The following is a 19772-nucleotide window of genomic DNA, read 5'->3' on the forward strand; positions in this document are numbered from 1 at the left end:
ATCATAGACTAGACCAGTTCATTATGAAATTTCAGTGGTGAATGAGTTACGGTTACACCATTTAATGAGAAATAAATAAAATATAGAGAGTATTGATCCAGTACAAAAATACAACTTTCTTCAACTCTGAGCTTCAGTGAAGTTTCTGGTTTCTTGTTTTCCAGGGTATCTGTGAGGGGATGACATATGAGGAAATCCAGGAGAAATACCCTGAGGAATTCGCCATGAGAGACCAGGACAAATTCCATTACCGATATCCCAGCGGAGAGGTGAGATGGTGTGGATTAATCCTGTTCATATTATTGATCTATTGATTTAAAAAATTTTAGCCCACCATTTTCCTTTATAAATAAGTTACCTTATTCATATATGTTGATTTTAGTTGTTCATTTTCTAGATAATGATAGTTGTCTTTCATTCCTTTATGTGTGACATCCTTTGAGAATGTATCCATCTTATTCAGTGGAATTGATAGGATTCAAGACAAGGTCAAATAAACTATTTCTATGGTTACACAGTTTTCAGACATTGACAGCCAGCTGTAAAGATGATATATTAAATAACTGACATGATTTAGCATACTAATGTTATGTTCCAGTCGTATCAAGACCTCGTGGCCAGACTAGAACCTGTGATAATGGTAAGTATATCTATAAAGTGTTTTTGGAGGAAGTTGGGTCTCCTGGGTAACAGTTCTAGTTTCTTTTGCAGTCTTTGATTCATGCGTATTACAGAGTACAAAATAAATGGCATTCTGTATATGTTTTGATAGTTGTTAATTTATTGCAAATCTAATATTCATGAACTAATCAAGCTACTGTGATCACAACCTCAGTCATTATTGACATTTGACTGAGGCCATTTTCGTTTATGGTCTAACTGCTAACCTAGTTGTTTGTTTTTCATTTAATGACAGACCTGATGATTTTATATTGTTTTCAGACAAGCCTTGACAATTAAAGCCCCACATAGGCTTGTATAAAAATCTGCAGGTCATTCAGTATTTATACTTGAATAAATTACTTAATAAAATGCTCCAACCGCCTAAGACTAGTTTTGGATGTCTAGTTCTAACTATGTTAGATGATATGATCCAAGCTCTCGTAACTGTTACAGGAGCTAGAACGCCAGGAGAATGTGTTGGTGATTTGTCACCAGGCTGTGGCGCGCTGTCTGCTGGCTTACTTCCAGGATAAAACATCAGGTAGGTGATGCCAGTATATAACACCTGAGGGAGAGAACTAAACAGACACCATGCCTCACAACTTATAAGCCACTGACATCTTAATCTGAAAGCATGAAGCAAGCTTATCCATTATCCTCTATTTCTTTGTCTTTAGACGATACAAAAGCTACTGTAATCCAACTTATGTTCTCATGTGATTTTATTCACATATTTCGCAAATCAATTTAGATATCCAAAAAATTGTTTGCCGTGAAAACTCTTTGCACTTGAAGAGTAGAACAATGTGATTCTAAATAGCGAAATTAAATGATTGTGAAAATATTGTTTAACATAAAAATGTTAAATTAAGTTGGTTTACTATAATGGATTTCTATTTATCGTCTAAATATATATTTGCTAATTTGTGAAACTCTATTTTAGAATCATCTGAATCTCTGTTTTATATGAATTTCTATCCAAACATAGATTGACATTGGAACTATCATCCTTTTGTAGCCTGTTTTTGAGATGTAGCTTTCCATTGTTAAGTTAGGTTACAGACCAAACGTCACAAACTATTTCCATCATAATATATTAACTTACTTATGAAATCATACAGAAATTTGTATCTCATTAAATAAAGTGGTTTAGATAATATGTAAGTTTGTACGTTATATCTAGTGGAGGTTAGGATATGGCGATATGTATCATTTCTATGTCTGTCCGGTCATCCTTGTCACACAAAGGAAGGTGATGGTACAGTTATTGAAATGTCACGCTCTGATGATTCATAGACCTTGATTTACAAAATCTAAAGACATTTCCATTCCGTCCCATCCCATTTTTACATGTTTAGTTAATTAGCATGATGATTGTTCAGTTAATTTGTATTTTAAGGTCATTACAAAACAAGGTTTTTTATTGTTATGATGAAGCATATCTGTAAAATCATTTTTTTGTAAGATAAATGAAATAGTCAAAAATTAATTAAAATTTAAGAAATAAAAATAGAGTAAATTATAACAATGTGATGTTACAGTGGAGTTCACTTCTTGTAAGCTAGGTCAGGAGTTACTTCCCTTAGTTTTGTATACTAATGTGTGACAAGAAAGGAACCGAGTCACCAGATTACATAGGGCTAAACTGATGCTGATTGAAACCTCCTGTTCGTGATGGTTAATCATATCACCCCCTAAGTGGCATTTAGATTGTTCCATTTTAAAGGCTGGAACAGTCCAATTTTGAATTTCAGGGGTGAATGAGTTCATACAAATACTTATTTACCAATTCTGGTTTATTAGACATGCAGATTTGATTATAAAGAAATTACTTTACTGTATTAACCATTTAGGAGGATCATTTATTAACTAAAAGGGAATTCTATCACTGTATCTGTAAAATATTTCTAATATAGTATACTTGGTAGCAATCATCAACTTTAACAGGTGTATCCTAGGACTATAATCTTTGTATCATTAAGATATTTCTATGGTATTTAAGCATTATTCTCAATATCTTTTGGGGTTATGCATAGACACAAAGCGTCTATAAAAAAAGAATGTCCGTCCGTTTTTTGTCTATAACTTCATAACCCCAAAAGATATTGAGAATAATGCTTATAATTTAATTCAGATAACTCAATCAGATACTAATTAGGCATAAATTTTAGTGATTTTACTTACTTTTACAATAAAACAAATGGAGTTGAGGTGCATTGATGTCTTATCCAATATAATAATTCAGTTTGACCAATAACTGTGCCGCATTTAAGATACCCCACGGAACCATTCCGTATGTATGACGTCATAATACTTGACGTACAATTCCTTCGGTCTATGGAAAAATAACCTCAAAGATCTAACCAATAGAAATGAGTGTAACATATGAAATTAAATTATTTCATTGAGTACCAATCATCAATTTATTTACATGTTTATAATAGGACTAGAAACAATTTAGCAGTCAGATATATCAGTGATATTTTACTTGGTATCAATCATACACATATACATGTAATACCATGCATTAACCTGTATTAATCATACTACATAAAACTTCATCACTTATTTCATGGTGTAATTATTTGTTGTTTTTTTTTTTGCTTGGTCATATAGAAATCTTTCTTTTATTTTGTTTTTGCATAAAATTTAAGGGATGGAAATTAATAGGGACATTTTGGTCTTTCAAACATTGCATAACTTATGTGTAGTTGAAAGAAGCAGTTTGAACAAACTGCTTCCTTTTGACAAAAGCTGTTGAAGAACTTATGCTGGATCCAATTTTTATTTTATTTTCCCAATATTTTCATTAATGTTTAACAGATTAATTAACACATTACAGCATGGCTATTAAATTAAGAATGTATATTTGTCTTGTTGTTTTGTATTTACTTATTACAGAGTAATCTCCCTTTGTAGGTACAGGTGCTTGCAACAATTCATGTCACAATCAATACCCACGACAGGGGCAGATAACTCTGTAATACATAAATACAGAATGCAGGGCATTGTACAACAAATAATAAAAACACCTTAGCAGCAGATGGTCACTGTAAAATTACCCGAGGTACAGATGTATGTGTGTTGTGTAGAGGTGTTTGGAGACCTTCTGGCTGTGTAGTGGTCCTGTAGTATACTCTGATGTAATGTGACTGTTGTTTGTGTGGTAGCTGTATGTTTGCTATCTTATCGTGGTCTGACCTAATGTTTTGTGTGTTCATAGGAAATAATGTGATCTTGGAGGTCAGTTCTTGGTTCTGAACTGTGTGTCCCTTCTTTAGCAAACATTTTAAAGTACTAACATTCCTTAGAATTGTATGATTTTTAGTTGACATATGTTAAGCTCACCTGGCACCGCCTGTCTGTCTGTCCATCTGTGCATGTTGTCGGTAAACATTGCCTTTTATGTCAATTAATTGTTAACAAATGTGGTCTGAAGCATCATTGGGGTTTTGGGAACCAATTTTGTATAAACTATGGCCTTATCTCCCTTGGAGTTTGAGGGGCAGGGCACAATAGGGAACATTTTGGGTATAATATGTAGCAGGAAATCAATTTTGTATACCAATAAACCAAGACTCTGGTGCTCCAGAGACAAATAAACAAGTAGAGGAAATTCTATAAAAGTATTGGATTTGGTTCAGATTTGATCAGCAGCCTCCTTGACAATTCTATATAAATCAAGGATCCAGCCGTTTATCTATTTACAATTCCTGTTATCACTATTTCTCAGAAAGTACAGAAGCAAAGTTTTCTCAAATTTTATGTATATGTTCCACTAGGACCCTAGTTGTGCACATCGCTTTTGGAACAATTAGATAAAAAGATGACCAATAGGCAGCCATCTTGGATTTTGATAGTTGAAGTTTGTTATTAAACTATTAGTTATATATAGGTGGGCTTCAAGATCCCTCTGGGATGACTTATTTGCTTATATATTTGGTATACAGCTTTTTCGACTGAAACCAGTTCAGTTTTGTATGAGGTAATGGCCGGTGGAAGGTTAGATAGGGAATATATCAAAAGCTGTAGCAAGAAAGTCTCTGTAACCCATCCCCATATAAAGCTATATACAGTTTTAATATCTCCTTTGCAAATTTTCGGCCTCTTGGCCATCTTCAGGTACAAGAGGCCGAAAATGTGTGAAGGAGATATTTATACTGTTTAAAGTTTATATATATATTCTCGCTCTTGAGGACTGATATTTGGAAGTAAAGCTATATAGCTACCACATCTTTACTGTTATGACAATATTTACAAGATCCTAACAATGTGGTCTTCATGGTTACAATGGTTTCTTTGTGATTATTGTGTCTCACTATAATAAGATCTCCATAACAACATGGTCTGTGTGGCTGCTACATTTGTTAGAACAAGATCTCTGTTACAGGATGGTCGCTATGACTACTACACCTATCTGTAACAAGATCTTTGTAAGAATGTTGTAACAGCAAGATCTCTAATAACATAGTGTCTATAGCTAACACCTATCTATTGCAAGATCTCTTAAACAAACTGATATCTATAGCAATTTCAATTATTTCTATACAAAGATCTCTGTGCCAACATGTCTCTATGGCTACCACCTCTTGTTGTAGCAAGATTAAGTTTTTAAACCAAATTACATCTATGGAAATTTGAGTTCTTTCTGTAACAATATCAAAGACATCAAGGTCTCTAAAGCTGCCATACATTTCTCTATTGTGTGTGCCTGTCATTTGATTTTGTATTGTTTTTCCACACCAATTCTCCAGCTTTGGTAGATGACTTAAACAAAGCATGTCCCAAATGACTCTGACCTTTAATAAAATAAGGCAAAATAGGATTTAAAGAAAGGAAAGTAGTGCCTTTGTTACAGTAGAGTATTATAAAGTTTCTTAGACAGTACAAACAGGGATGACATGATTGTAATATGTAGCTGATAAGAGTCACCAGGGTGATAGTTCAGCTTCTATAAAAAATAACAATATTATTGTCCTCAGAAGTACACATATCAGTTCTAAAGCTAACAATTTAACACTATATTAAATTTGTTACAAAATCAAAAAGCATCATAATAACAGATGCAAAGCTGAACAGAATATTATTTTTATTTTTTTGTCTAATTTGTTGTGGAGTTTTGGTTTATATCTAATCCTCACTATGTTTTTAGAATCACACAGATACATTATTTTCTATTTCCTTTCATCTAGATTAGGAGTTGACTTCTGTGTGGTCATAAATTAATGTCAGAACTTTTTGTGTTCTTATTTTGGTGATGTCACTGTTTGTGTGGTATGATGTCACTGTTTGCCTGGTCTCCAACATAAATAGGAATTTTTTGGCCCTTTGTAGTGGAAATCCCCTATGTTCCTGTCCCTCAAGAGGCTGTCGTCAAAATGCACATGACTGGACACGGCTGTGAATGTGAAAATAATCTGCTGCTAAGGTATTTTTTTGCAAAGTATAAATATATCTCCTTACCCAACCACTCTGAATTTAATTTTAAGTGCATTTTTTTTCTTCAGTTTTAAGTATTCAGGTAATACAGATCAAAGATTTTATGTATACCATTTAATGCTAAATTGAGCAAAAGTAGAAAGTTATTGGAAATTAGAACTTAAATTCTTTAACATTTTCTTTTTCATGTGCTGTTTGTCCTTTGTGATACAATATTGTCTCACCACAGGTGTTCGTTTCTAATATAAGTATAAGTATAATACTGGGTCAAGGTCTATAACTCGGCCGGCCATATAACACTACCCAATTTCAGAAAAAGTATGATTATTAACCAACCGTATAGGATATAATAATAGGAATACTCTCAATCGACAGCCAGATAATTTATCTTTAATTTGGTATATGATACAATATATATATCATGCCATATAAATGTCACTAGGTATCCAGAAACATCGGAAAACAGCCAGATTTCAACTGGTCGGACACTGTGGTGTCCTCCGATAAACACGCCAGGGCTCTAATGGGTAGCTCAAAAACCACTGCATGTCAACACTTCAGCGTCATAAGAATGAAAGTTTGGTAGAAAACAAACTTACCGGTTAGTAAATCTCTGGATTAATACCATCCATTTGCCTAACGTAGCCCTTTGAAATTTCCGATTGAAAAAAATTATGTCTCTAGCCGCCATGTAAGTATGTGTGCAGTAGATTTGTTTTGTCGGCGTTGATTGGCTCTCGAAAATTAATTGACCAATCAACGCCGAGAAAACAAATGTACTACACACATATCAACATGACGGCTAGAGACACACATTTTTTCAATCGGAAATTTCAAAAGGCTGTATTGCGCAAATGGATGGTACATAGATAAACACTAACATACCGGTAAGTTTGTTTTTTACCAAACTTTAATTCCTATGAAGCTGAAGTGTTGACATGCAGTGGTTTTTGAACTACCCATTAGAGCCCTGGCGTGTTTATCGGAGGACACCACAGTGTCCGACCAGTTGAAATCTGGCTGTTTTCCGATGTTTCTGGATACCTAGTGACATTTATACGGCATGATATATATTGTATCATATACCAAATTAAAGAAAAATTATCTGGTTGTCGATTGAGAGTATTTCTATTATTATATCCTATACGGTTGGATAATAATCATACTTTTTCTGAAATTGGGTAGTGTTATATGGCCGGCCGAGTTATAGACCTTGACCCAGTATTATACTTATACTTATATTAGAAACGAACACCTGTGGTTGTAAGCTCACTATACCAGCTAGGGTACATGTAGTTAAGGGTTCCACATCTATATAAAATCATTATTTTATGTATTCTGCTTTGTTTGATTTATTTAATTTAATGTGTTGTCATGACAGATATCTTTAGGATGGAACGATTACCTAGTTACAAGACAATGATTCAATATCACTTAAAAAAAAAGTTATATTTATTTCTTCTGATTTTGGTCAGTTCAATAGTCACAGCTGAGAGATGCTGTTGTTGATTAAACTAAATAAAGATACACCTGTATTGATACCTCATAATTGATTAAGGCTATATTTAATGAAGCTTTTAATGTTCTAATTACAATCATCAGTTATTCCAAGGTCAATGTAACAGATAGAATTTTCTACCTTCATCTGTAATTTAACGTTTGCTTGTTGGGTTGTGAAGACAAAATATAAAGATAAAAAACTTGGAATTCTGTGTGATTAAGTTCTCAGCTTCTTACTTGGTTTATCGCTTTGAATGTTAGTGTAAAAAAGTCTTTTGAATGCTTTTCAGCACTATCAATCATATAAGAGTTTAGGTTACATTTTTGGGAACAGTACAGGTTGTATATTTGAAATCCATTTGGGATAGTTTCCAGCCAGAATCTACTGTAGTTGGAGTTATGTTTTCCTTTGGATACTACAGTTTTGCTCCAAACATATGGAATATCTTGATATCAACCTTGCTATTAAAAAGATGTTAAGCAATGACAAACATTTGTCTGCCCAAAATAAGTAATAAACTGCCCTTTTCAGGTGAATTACATGTTTAGTTTTTGGATCAATTTTGTTCAAACTTGGTCAATTGTTGTAATATATAGATGTCTTATTATTTTGACACATCATAATTATGGTTACTATAGAAATGTAATGAAGAACATTTGTTTGTTATGTTCTCATATAAAGGGGTATCCACCCTGATCACCAATATAAACATGAGTTATCTACCCTGATCATCCATAAACCTGAGCTATCTACCTTGAACAACCATAAACATGAGTTATCTATTCTGATCATCAATAAACCTGAGTTATCTAACTTGAACAACTATAAACATGAGTTATTTACCCTGATCATCCATAAACCTGAGTTATCTACCTTGAACAACCATTAACATGATTTATTTACCCTGATCAACCATAAACATGAGCTATTTACCATGATCACCCATAAACATGAGTTATCTAACTTGAACAACCATAAGAATAAGTTATCTACCCTGATCAATCATAAACATGAGTTATCTACCCTGATCAACCATAAACATGAGCTATTTACCATGATCAACCATAAACATGAGTTATCTAACTTGAACAATCATAAACAACAATCATAAACAAGAGTTGTCTACCTTGAACAACCATAAAAATGAGTTATTTACCCTGATCAATCATAAACAGGAGTCATTTACCCTGATCACCATAAACATGAGTTATCTACCCTGATCAATCATAAACATGAGTTATTTACCCTGATCACCCATAAACATGAGTCATTTACCCTGATGAATCATAAACACGAGTTATCAACCTTGATCAAACATAAACATTATCTACCTTGATAAAGCCTAAACATTATCAATCTTGATCATCTCTGATTTATTTGAATGTATGTATCGATACTCTAAGATAAAGTACTACACTGTTTCTATTCATGAATAATCAGAACTAGGATATATGTGACATTTGATGTATTTACAATGTTACCCTAATTACTGAATGATTCATGTGATATTTGACATACTTTCGTATCTTTCAGCCGACCTCGCGTACCTGAAGGTACCACTGCACACAGTCATAAAACTAACACCGGTAGCCTATGGTTGTAAGATTGAGTTTGTTGCTCTCAACATCGATGCTGTCAACACCCACAGAGAGCGCCCCCAGGTGGGTACACACATCCTGACATAAACCCTTCACCCCTGAAGACACTTTAGACTATTCTAAATCAATGTTTAGACCAGTCCAATGTGAAATTTCAGGGCTGAATGGGTTAAGCTGTCTCCTCACTCCCATGTGTAATCCTTGGCTTGTTTTTTACTAGCATGTCCACTGATCAAGTACATCCAAGATTCTTTCTAGCATGCCCTCTGATGATCTCTATATATATCCCAAATTAAAACTATACCTAAATTAGCGACCACCTGCTTCAAAGACTTATTGTTCTAAATTACTTTTATAACACAATTTGACCTGTGTATAAAGACCACCTGGCTATAGAGACCACTTATCCCCCTGTATTTTGGGTGCATGGTCTATATAGACAAGTTTGACAATAGCTGTTTTGAATATTTGACAGTAAAGAGTAACAATAATTAGTATAAGAACACTAACAATATATATCTAAATTTAGCACTTTTAGCTTTGCATTCCTTGTTTTATTTTACTTTCACACACCTGAATGATACCTTTATTATTACTTGAACATAACACCATCCATATTACATTATTATCACTCCCAACACTATACTGACCTCTTCTGGTATTGACATGATATTAAACTAGCTGTCCCAACACTATACTGACCTCGCCTGGTAGTGACATCATATTGACCTGTCCCAACACTATATCGACCTCTCCTGGTGCCATGATCGAGTCTGACATTTTGACTGGTGACTGAGCAATGTTTAAGTATGACAAAATTAAGAATTCCTGCTCCAAGTCTGTTGTTGTTGTTGATTTCCTTTCACTCTGCTCACTTTTCTGTTGTTGTGTATATTGTTGTGAGAGGCATGTGTGATTGGTAGCGTGTGATTTACAATTTGAGTTTGATGTTTATGTATTTGTCGGAAGGAGCATGTGCTGTGATTTTGTGATTCATGATTTTGACTTAGTGTTTGTGTAGTACTTTTCGAGAGGAGCATATGCGATTTATGATTTTGAGTTTGAATGTGCATTCTTTGGGGAGAAGAGCATGTTGAGATTATGTATGTGTAGTATTTATTGGGATGAGCTTGTTGAGTTTGATTTATGTGTACTATAAACCTTATTTTAGCACAGTCAAATTTTAGTGCAAAGGGAAAAAAATGTAAATTTGGATTTATCAGCACGGATATAAATTAGCACAATTAGATTGAACTCTTTTACAAATTTACTGCTGTACATAAATTAGCACTTCAATAACAGTGCAAAAAGCACTAAAATAAAATCACTGCTAAAATGAGAATGTTTACAATATTATTTGACGGGAAGAGCATGTGTGATGAATGATTTAAGCTTGATGTGTGAGAGTGTGTGTGTGTGTGTGTGTGTGTGTGTGTGTGTGTGTGTGTGTATTAACTCTAGCATTGTGTGACTTGGAATCTATGTAATTTCCAGGACTCTGTTTTCTTCTCTCACAAACTGATTTCTTTAACTTTTCCAGCACATCTCTGGCACAAAGAATGGGCCCATCGCTAACGCCATTCTTCCTTCCTGCACTTGCTCCTCCTATGTTGGTACTTAGTCAGCTTGCCTGTGATTGGTGCATGAGTTAGACTCCCTAACCAATGGTAGTCTTTGGCCACTTGTTGCTATAGCAACAGACAACAGGATATTCCCTAAAACATTTGTGCAATAGCTTGCTACTCTTATAAAGAACAAAAGAATGTTGTCAGCAAACATTGTATAACTATTTCAATGACAACAGTGTTAGTGTTTCTAACATGGGTTGTTATGGACGTGGTATACACTCAAGAAGAAGTATATGTGATTTGAATGGAACAGATTTTGTGTAAGGACTTTTACCTTTCTTGAGTGAAAGTATGAAGAGAGAACATATGGATTGACCTTTGACCTGTGATCATTTGTGTTGCCACTTGAGAAGAAAGAACAGATTTGTTGTATCATTAATATGTATATTTCTATACTTGGTTCAATGTGTTTACAGTTATATTCAGTGAATTGTTGTATCTTTTGAGTGACAGTTAAATGGATACATGATCTTGAAATGACATAATGATAAAAACCCTGGAGTGACATTCCACAACACACTGTAATCAATGAGTGACATTTACATGAAAAGTTTTGACATTCAGCCATGGTGACATTGAGCTAACCATTGTGACCTTGAAGAGGTGTTGAGTTTGACAAAACCATCTTTTGTAGACTTTCAATTATGGTGACCTTGAAATGACATTGCGCTAAACACAGCATTTTGAGTGACATTCAGTTTAAAAATTGATCTGAATTTACATTAACCATATACAACACTATAACCTTGGTGTGTTCTTAAGCGAAACAATAAGCACTATGACATTGGAATGACAATCAGGTTTTAACATGCCATTTAACTACTCATTTTTGAAATACATTCCTTGCTCTATTTCTGGAACAACTGTGGACAAAAATTGCATTTAGAACATAGATAAACTAGGAACAATGTTGCTATGTATTGTTTGAATGCTCCCCTCAAACAGTCATTGTTATATGCCATTGTCAAGGGCTGGCATAGTTTATCTGCTACCTTTGTATACGGTTTAGGCTTTGCATGCCATTTGTTTTGTTTTGTCAGGTCTTTTTTTAAAAGTATCTCCAGCTACTGTATGAGAGGACACAAGTGTTTTTCACCAAGCCTAGAATTTTGATACTGGACCTATCAATGCATTGATGACTTGATCGTTAAACAAACAAAGTATTTACTAATACATAGTACTACACTTGTCTGAAACAGGCATTAGTCATACAAAGTATTTACTGATACATATTGCTATACTTGTCTGAAACAGACATTAGTCATACAAAGTATTTACTAATACATAGTGCTACACTTATCTGAAATAGACTTTTGTCAGAACAAAGTATTAACTGATATATAGTGCTACAATTGTCTGAAATAGACTTTAGTCATAACAAAGTATTAACTGATACATACTGCTTCATTTGTTTGAAACAGACTTTAAACAGACTTTAGTCAGAACAAAGTATTTACTGATACATAGTGCTACTTTTGTCTGAAATAGACTTTAGTCAGAACAAAGTATTTACTGATATACTGTGAAATCATTAATTTTCGTGGGGGTTTAATTTTCGTGGATTTCGTTTTTTGACCAAAATCAACGAATTTACATCCCCACGAAAATATATATACCTATACCAATGTCATGTAAGTTTATGCGTTCATACATTGTAGGATGATTATTACCTCACTAAATAATGTCTATTTCGGGGACAAGCATGACAAGTTCAAATTTGGAAAATATTGTTCAAACAAAGATAGTGTTCAGAATTTCATAGACTTCATCTACATGTACCAACAAATAATTGATTGAGTATATCATGACTCTATCAATGTGACACAATAATTGTTTGTTGGACACATCTGTGAAAACACTGGCTGAGTACCGACTCTAGATTATGATTGTAAATGTGTTGTGTAGTAGAGCTTAGTTCCGCTTGAGAGATCAAACAATACAGGTGACAATTTTAACGGTAATGTGTAAGGTCTTAGTAATTTTAGAATCCACGAAAATTGAGTCCAACAAAAATAAATGATTTCACAGTATAGTGCTACAATTATCTGAAATAGACTTTAGTCATAACAAAGTATTAACTGATACATACTGCTTCATTTGTTTGAAACAGACTTTAGTCAGAACAAAGTATTTACTGATACATAGTGCTACACTTGTCTGAAATAGACTTTAGTCAGAACAAAGTATTTACTAATATATAGTGCTACAATTGTCTGAAATAGACTGTAGTCAGAACAAAGTATTTACTGATACATATTGCTATACTTGTCTGAAACAAGACATTAGTTATAAAAGTATTTACAGATACATAGTGCTACACTTGTCTGAAACAGACATTAGTCATACAAAGTATTCACTGATACATAGTGCTATACTTGTCTGAAATAGACATTAGTCAGAACAAATTATTTTTTTATGTTGGACATAATCTTTTTTAATGTGTAGATGATGTGATATGATCTTCCATCTTTTCCAAAGATATTGTGTTGACATGTTAGTGATATAGTTCTGTATTTTAATATATACCCAGTGATGTCCATTACCTATGTAGTATTGTTAAGTATAAACATATGTTTTGTGTTCTTTTATCTATTTTTATGGACCAAATATTGAATATAATAAATAAATATTTTAAATGCTGATAAGAATCAAGTTTTAATGTGTTGCAGCATGACTTGTGTGGTATTACATAGCTGATATTGACTTCTGATCATGTTCAGTATCATTAGTACACTAAAGGTTTGGATTGCAATTGACAACAAGCTATATTGGATGGACAATAAGCTATATTGGATTGACAATAAGCTATATTGGATTGACAATAAGCTATATTGGATTGACAATAAGCTGTATTGGATTGACAATAAGCTATATTGGATTAAGCATGAGCTCCAAGGTAGTGACAATAAGCTATATTGGATTAACCATGTGCTCCAATGTAGTGACAATAAGCTATATTGGATTAACCATGAGCTTCAATGTAGTGACAATAAGCTATATTGGATTGACAATTAGCTATATTGGAATTGACAATTAGCAATATTGGATTTACAATTAGCTATATTGGATTGACAATAAAATATATTGGATTGACAATAAACTATATTGGATTGACAATAAGCTATATTGGATTAACCATGTGCTCCAATGTAGTGACAATAAGCTATATTGGATTAACCATGAGTTCCAATGTAGTGACAATAAGCTATATTGGATTTACAATTAGCTATATTGGATTGACAATTAGCAATATTGGATTGACAATTAGCTATATTGGATTGACAATTAGCTATATTGGATTGACAATAAGCTATATTGGATTGACAATAAGCTATATTGGATTAACCATGAGCTCCAATGTAGTGACAATAAGCTATATTGGATTAACCATGTGCTCCAATGTAGTGACAATAAGCTATATTGGATTAACCATGAGCTCCAATGTAGTGACAATAAGCTATATTGGATTAACCATGTGCTCCAATGTAGTGACAATAAGCTATATTGGATTAACCATGAGCTTCAATGTAGTGACAATAAGCTATATTGGATTGACAATTAGCTATATTAGATTTACAATATGCTATATTGGATTAACCATGAACTCCAATGTAGTGACAATAAGCTATATTGGATTAACCATGAGCTCCAGTGTAGTCACTATAAGCTATATTGGATTTACAATTAGCTATATTGGAATTGACAATTAGCAATATTGGATTTACAATTAGCTATATTGGATTGACAATAAAATATATTGGATTGACAATAAACTATATTGGATTGACAATAAGCTATATTGGATTAACCATGTGCTCCAATGTAGCGACAATAAGCTATATTGGATTAACCATGAGTTCCAATGTAGTGACAATAAGCTATATTGGATTTACAATTAGCTATATTGGAATTGACAATTAGCCATATTGGATTGACAATAAACTATATTGGATTGACAATAAGCTATATTGGATTATCCATGTGCTCCTATGTAGTGACAATAAGCTATATTGGATTAACCATGAGCTCCAAGGTAGTGACAATAAGCTATATTGGATTAACCATGAGCTCCAAGGTAGTGACAATAAGCTATGTTGGATTAACCATGAGCTCCCTTGTAGTGACAATTAGCTATATTGGATTAACCATGAGCTCCAATGTAGTGACAATAAGCTATATTTGATTTACAATTAGCTATATTGGATTGACAATTAGCAATATTGGATTGACAATTAGCTATATTGGATTGACAATAAACTATATTGGATTGACAATAAACTATTGGATTGACAATAAACTATATTGGATTGACAACAAGCTATATTGGATTGACAATAAACTATATTGGATTGACAATTAGCTATATTGGATTGACAATAAACTATACATTGATTGACAATAAACTATATTGGATTTACAATAAACTATATTGGACTAACAATAAACTATATATTGCATTGACAATAAGCTATTTTGGATTGACAATTAGCTATATTAGATTTACAATAAGCTATATTGGATTAACCATGAGCTCCAATGTAGTGACAATAAACTATATTGGATTTACAATAAACTATATTGGACTAGCAATAAACTATATATTGGATTGACAATAAACTATACATTGATTGACAATAAACTATATTGGATTTACAATAAACTATATTGGACTAACAATAAACTATATATTGCATTGACAATAAGCTATATTGGATTGATAATTAGCTATATTAGATTTACAATAAGCTATATTGGATTGACAATAAGCTATATTGGATTGACAATTAGCAATATTGGATTTACAATAAGCTATATTGGATTGACAGTAGACTATATTAAATTGACAGTAAGCTATATTGAAGTAACAATGAGCTGCAATGTAGTGACAGTAAGCTATATTGAAGTAACAATGAGCTGCAATGTAGTGACAGTAAGCTATATTGGATTGACAATAGGCTATATTGAATTCACAGTAAGCCATGTTAGATTGACAATAAGCTATATATTGGATTGACAATAAGCTATATTGAATTGACAATAAGCTATATAAGATTGGCAATAAATTTAAATGGATTGAAAATAAGCTATATTTGATTGACAATAAGCAGGAATGAAGTAAGAATAAGCTATAATGGAGTGAAAATAAGATATATTAGATTGACAATAAGCTATATTGGATTGACAATAAGATTTATGGATTGACAGCTATTTTGAATTGGCGGTAAGCTAAATTGGATTGACAATAAGCTATATTTAAGTGACAATAAACCATATTGGATTGACCATAAGTTATAATGGACTGACATTAGGCTATAATGGATTGACAGTAGGCCATGTTGGATTGACAAAAAGACAACAACCTAGGGTCGATTCCTGGCGACTGCCACACATGAGTTTTAAAACTCACAACCAAATTGTGGAAGGCTATCAATTACTATCAATCATATTTGGCAGTAATTAGCTGATGGGGGATGTGTTGTATGGGTTACTGTTGTGAAGTACTGTTGTTTAAGCTGCTGTTATATAAACCTGACGTGTAAAACCTTTCTGTGTTGACAGTGTACTCTGCCCCAGAGGAGTAGAGATGAAGCCCTACAGACCGTACCTGCACACTTTTGACCACTGACCAACATAGGCAACCATCCTGTCCTAATCATCCGAGATCTCCAGCACGTCTTCTGACCACTGTTGAGAGATAGGACCTGACCTAACTGTCCTATGAAGAAAAGATAATCATCTCGTCCTAATGAGAAGAGGGAACCATCTCGTCCTAATGAGGAGAGGGAACCATCTCGTCCTAATGAGAAGAGGGAACCATCTCGTCCTAATGAGGAGAGGGAACCATCTCGTCCTAATGAGGAGAGGGAACCATCTCGTCCAAATGAGGAGAGGGAACCATCTCGTCTTAACGATGAGAGGGAACCATCTTGTCCTAATGAGGAGAGGGAACCATCTCGTCCTAATGAGGAGAGGGAACCATCTCGTCCAAATGAGGAGAGGGAACCATCTCGTCCTAATGAGGAGAGGGAACCATCTCGTCCTAATGAGAAGAGGGAACCATCTCGTCCTAATGAGGAGAGGGAACCATCTCGTCCTAATGAGGAGAGGGAACCATCTCGTCCTAATGAGGAGAGGGAACCATCTCGTCCTAATGAGGAGAGGGAACCATCTCGTCCTAATGAGGAGAGAGAACCATCTCGTCCAAATGAGGAGAGGGAACCATCTCGTCCAAATGAGGAGAGGGAACCATCTCGTCCTAATGAGGAGAGGGAACCATCTCGTCTTAATGATGAGAGGGAACCATCTTGTCCTAATGAGGAGAGGGAACCATCTCGTCCAAATGAGGAGAGGGAACCATCTCGTCCTAATGAGGAGAGGGAACCATCTCGTCTTAACGATGAGAGGGAACCATCTCGTCCAAATGAGGAGAGGGAACCATCTCGTCCTAATGAGGAGAGGGAACCATCTCGTCCAAATGAGGAGAGGGAACCATCTCGTCCTAATGAGGAGAGGGAACCATCTCGTCCTAATGAGGAGAAGGAACCATCTCGTCCTAACAATGAGAGGGAACCATCTCGTCCTAACGATGAGAGGGAACCAACTCGTCCTAATGAGGAGAGGGAACCATCTCGTCCTAATGAGGAGAGGGAACCCTCTCGTCCTAATGAGGAGAGGGAACCCTCTTGTCGTAATGAGGAGAGGAAACCTTCTCCTACCCACTACTGATCTCAGATGAGAGAGGGAACTATCTCCTCTCTTCTTTCTCTACTGATGTGTTCTAGATCTCCATCCTTCTTGTTACTATAGACTGTCACTACTGTGTAGCTGTCACCTTTGTAATGTGTGTTAAGTGTGTATGTCCTTTGTGTTATATAACTCTATTTATAAAGAGTTACAAACTACAGTGATCTCCATAATTATTTCATCGATATTTCAAATTGTTTAGGTAGGAAATTAAATATATTGATAAGTTATTTAAGAACCTTATCAGTAATATGGACAGTGTTTGGTTTCTATTCAGTGCCATCTATAATACTATTGTGAAATGCTACTGGTATAATAGGCATCCAGATGATACAATTAGTCTCTTGTATTGGTGGGGATAACAATAACCAGATTATATTTTAATGTGATATATATATATATGGTTTTATTGGTATTTGTTAGATTATATGTTCATGGTAGGATATTGGGGAGACAACTCATACATGGCTTTCCTATGTGGTTGGAGTTGATTAACTGTTTTTATTTATAAGAATTCTTAGATAGTCAGTCACAGATATAAAGGTAAATACATGTACATAATATGTGATTAACATATATATACAGAGTACATTGACCTGGGTGTAGCAAACAGAGGGAGATAACTCTTGCATACATAATATTCCAGACTCCAGATTTTAAGCAACATTGTTTAAGGCCCACTACCTTTCTGAAAAATTTTTTTTTCTTGAAAACAGAAATAACATACTAGAAAATTTATGTTGATGACCCAATGTAAGATAACAACACAAAACAAATACAAGATTCCCTGTGTAAACTCTGATAACAGTGAATAGTCAACTAAAGGGCAGTAATTAGGATGACAGTTGAAAATTAACTTTTAATCTATTTTAATTTTTTCTGAAGATGATGATAAGTGTATTATAAATGGTAAGCTAATAACTTAAATGGAGAGTATTGTCTTTTCAGAATTGTGCAGTTTAGAAATAAAAGTTCAATCAATAACAAACAGGTTAACTCTTGTTTATCAATTTAATTCAATCTGGAAATAAACAAACATTAATATGTGTAAAAATATTTTCAGTAACATTTTACTACTATGTCATTGTATCATACATTGCACATCCTTCAGAAATCTATTTATGTTTTCAAATCACCAATCTTCCAATGTAATAATCCAGGGCTGCTGAAATTAAATGTTGTCACCGTTGTATGATATATATTTATTGATATTTAATTATTGTATTTGTGTGTTATATCATTAAGATGACATGATGTCATTCTTGCCTCTATAGCTCTATTTATCATAACTGATACATATATAATGATGAATAAATGTGTATAAAATTGAGAGAGAGAGAGATTCATTACATTTTACTGTATCTTTATTCTGTGTAATTATATTTTATTTGAAATCCTTTAAGAAATAAGGTCTGATATATTTTGTATAAATTTTGTAAGTTAAGATTATATATACAATGTATTTTCAAATAATCCTCCATATTGATTTTTAGAATTGCTCAAATCCATATTAAGCAGCAGAAATAATCATATTAATTTCTACTTGTTTTCCTAAAATATGTAGTAATTTGCTCATTATATAGGAAAAGGCTCATGATTTGCATGGGTTAATGAGAGAATGTAGATAAGATGAGGACGCTGATAGAGAGAGAGAGAGGGAGGGAGAAGAAGTGTATAAGTTTAGGATACAGAGAGTACTATTAACAGGTTATTTTCAAGAAGGTTGATATTTTTTCACAGTTTCATCAAAAATGATGAATTTTATATACCCTTATCGCAAAAGTACAAAATTTAATTTTCTCATTTTTAGCTCAAACCACAAAAATTTTAACCCTGAAAATAACCAGCTTCACAGTATGTTATGAGTGTAATATAAGGGGGGTTACTCTGTCAAATCATACGACTGATACAGCTACATAAAGTTACTAATTACCTCGAGTATAAGGAAACTAAGTTATCAGTTCAGAGATTTTTAACCAATAAAAATCAAGCTGTATTAGATATTTTTCTTTTATATTTACAAATAAATCTGTAAATTTGTAAAATTAGTTACCTATATAAGACTGTTTACCTCTAGTATTAGATTAGATTGTACATAAATTGGTTTATTACTGGTGTTTTAACATGACTTATGATAGTTAAATTAATATAATAAGTACAGGTGTTGATTATGATGCAATAGTTGTTTAAAGGGTAAAA

At 33.5% G+C, this 19772-nt stretch overlaps 2 protein-coding genes across 8 annotated transcripts in view; both read left to right on the forward strand.

Annotated features, from left to right (window-relative positions):
- Nucleotides 1–16572, forward strand: part of LOC138304868 (6-phosphofructo-2-kinase/fructose-2,6-bisphosphatase-like) — a 59613-nt gene extending 43041 nt beyond the window's left edge. For 4 of the 7 annotated variants that reach the window (XM_069245215.1, XM_069245217.1, XM_069245216.1 and 1 more), the window contains exons 10-14: nucleotides 165–269; nucleotides 599–640; nucleotides 1117–1204; nucleotides 9137–9264; nucleotides 10742–13477. In XM_069245215.1, coding sequence (XP_069101316.1) covers nucleotides 165–269; nucleotides 599–640; nucleotides 1117–1204; nucleotides 9137–9264; nucleotides 10742–10822 — 444 coding nt within the window. In that variant the 3' untranslated portion in view covers nucleotides 10823–13477. Of the gene's footprint in view, nucleotides 1–164; nucleotides 270–598; nucleotides 641–1116; nucleotides 1205–5997; nucleotides 6092–9136; nucleotides 9265–10741; nucleotides 13478–16388 lie in introns of those variants that run through there. The other 3 variants (XR_011205646.1, XR_011205645.1, XM_069245214.1) reach the window with 3 other exon arrangements.
- Nucleotides 16573–16575: 3 nt separating this feature from the next.
- On the forward strand, nucleotides 16576–17555 carry LOC138305085 (sporozoite surface protein 2-like). The gene is made up of 2 exons (XM_069245487.1): nucleotides 16576–16596; nucleotides 16638–17555. Exons 1-2 carry the CDS (start codon nucleotides 16576–16578, stop codon nucleotides 17553–17555), a joined length of 939 nt encoding a protein of 312 aa, XP_069101588.1.
- The last annotated feature ends 2217 nt before the right edge of the window (nucleotides 17556–19772 follow it).

The sequence above is a fragment of the Argopecten irradians genome, chromosome 12 (assembly GCF_041381155.1).
Source record: "Argopecten irradians isolate NY chromosome 12, Ai_NY, whole genome shotgun sequence".
NCBI classification, from domain to species: domain Eukaryota; kingdom Metazoa; phylum Mollusca; class Bivalvia; order Pectinida; family Pectinidae; genus Argopecten; species Argopecten irradians.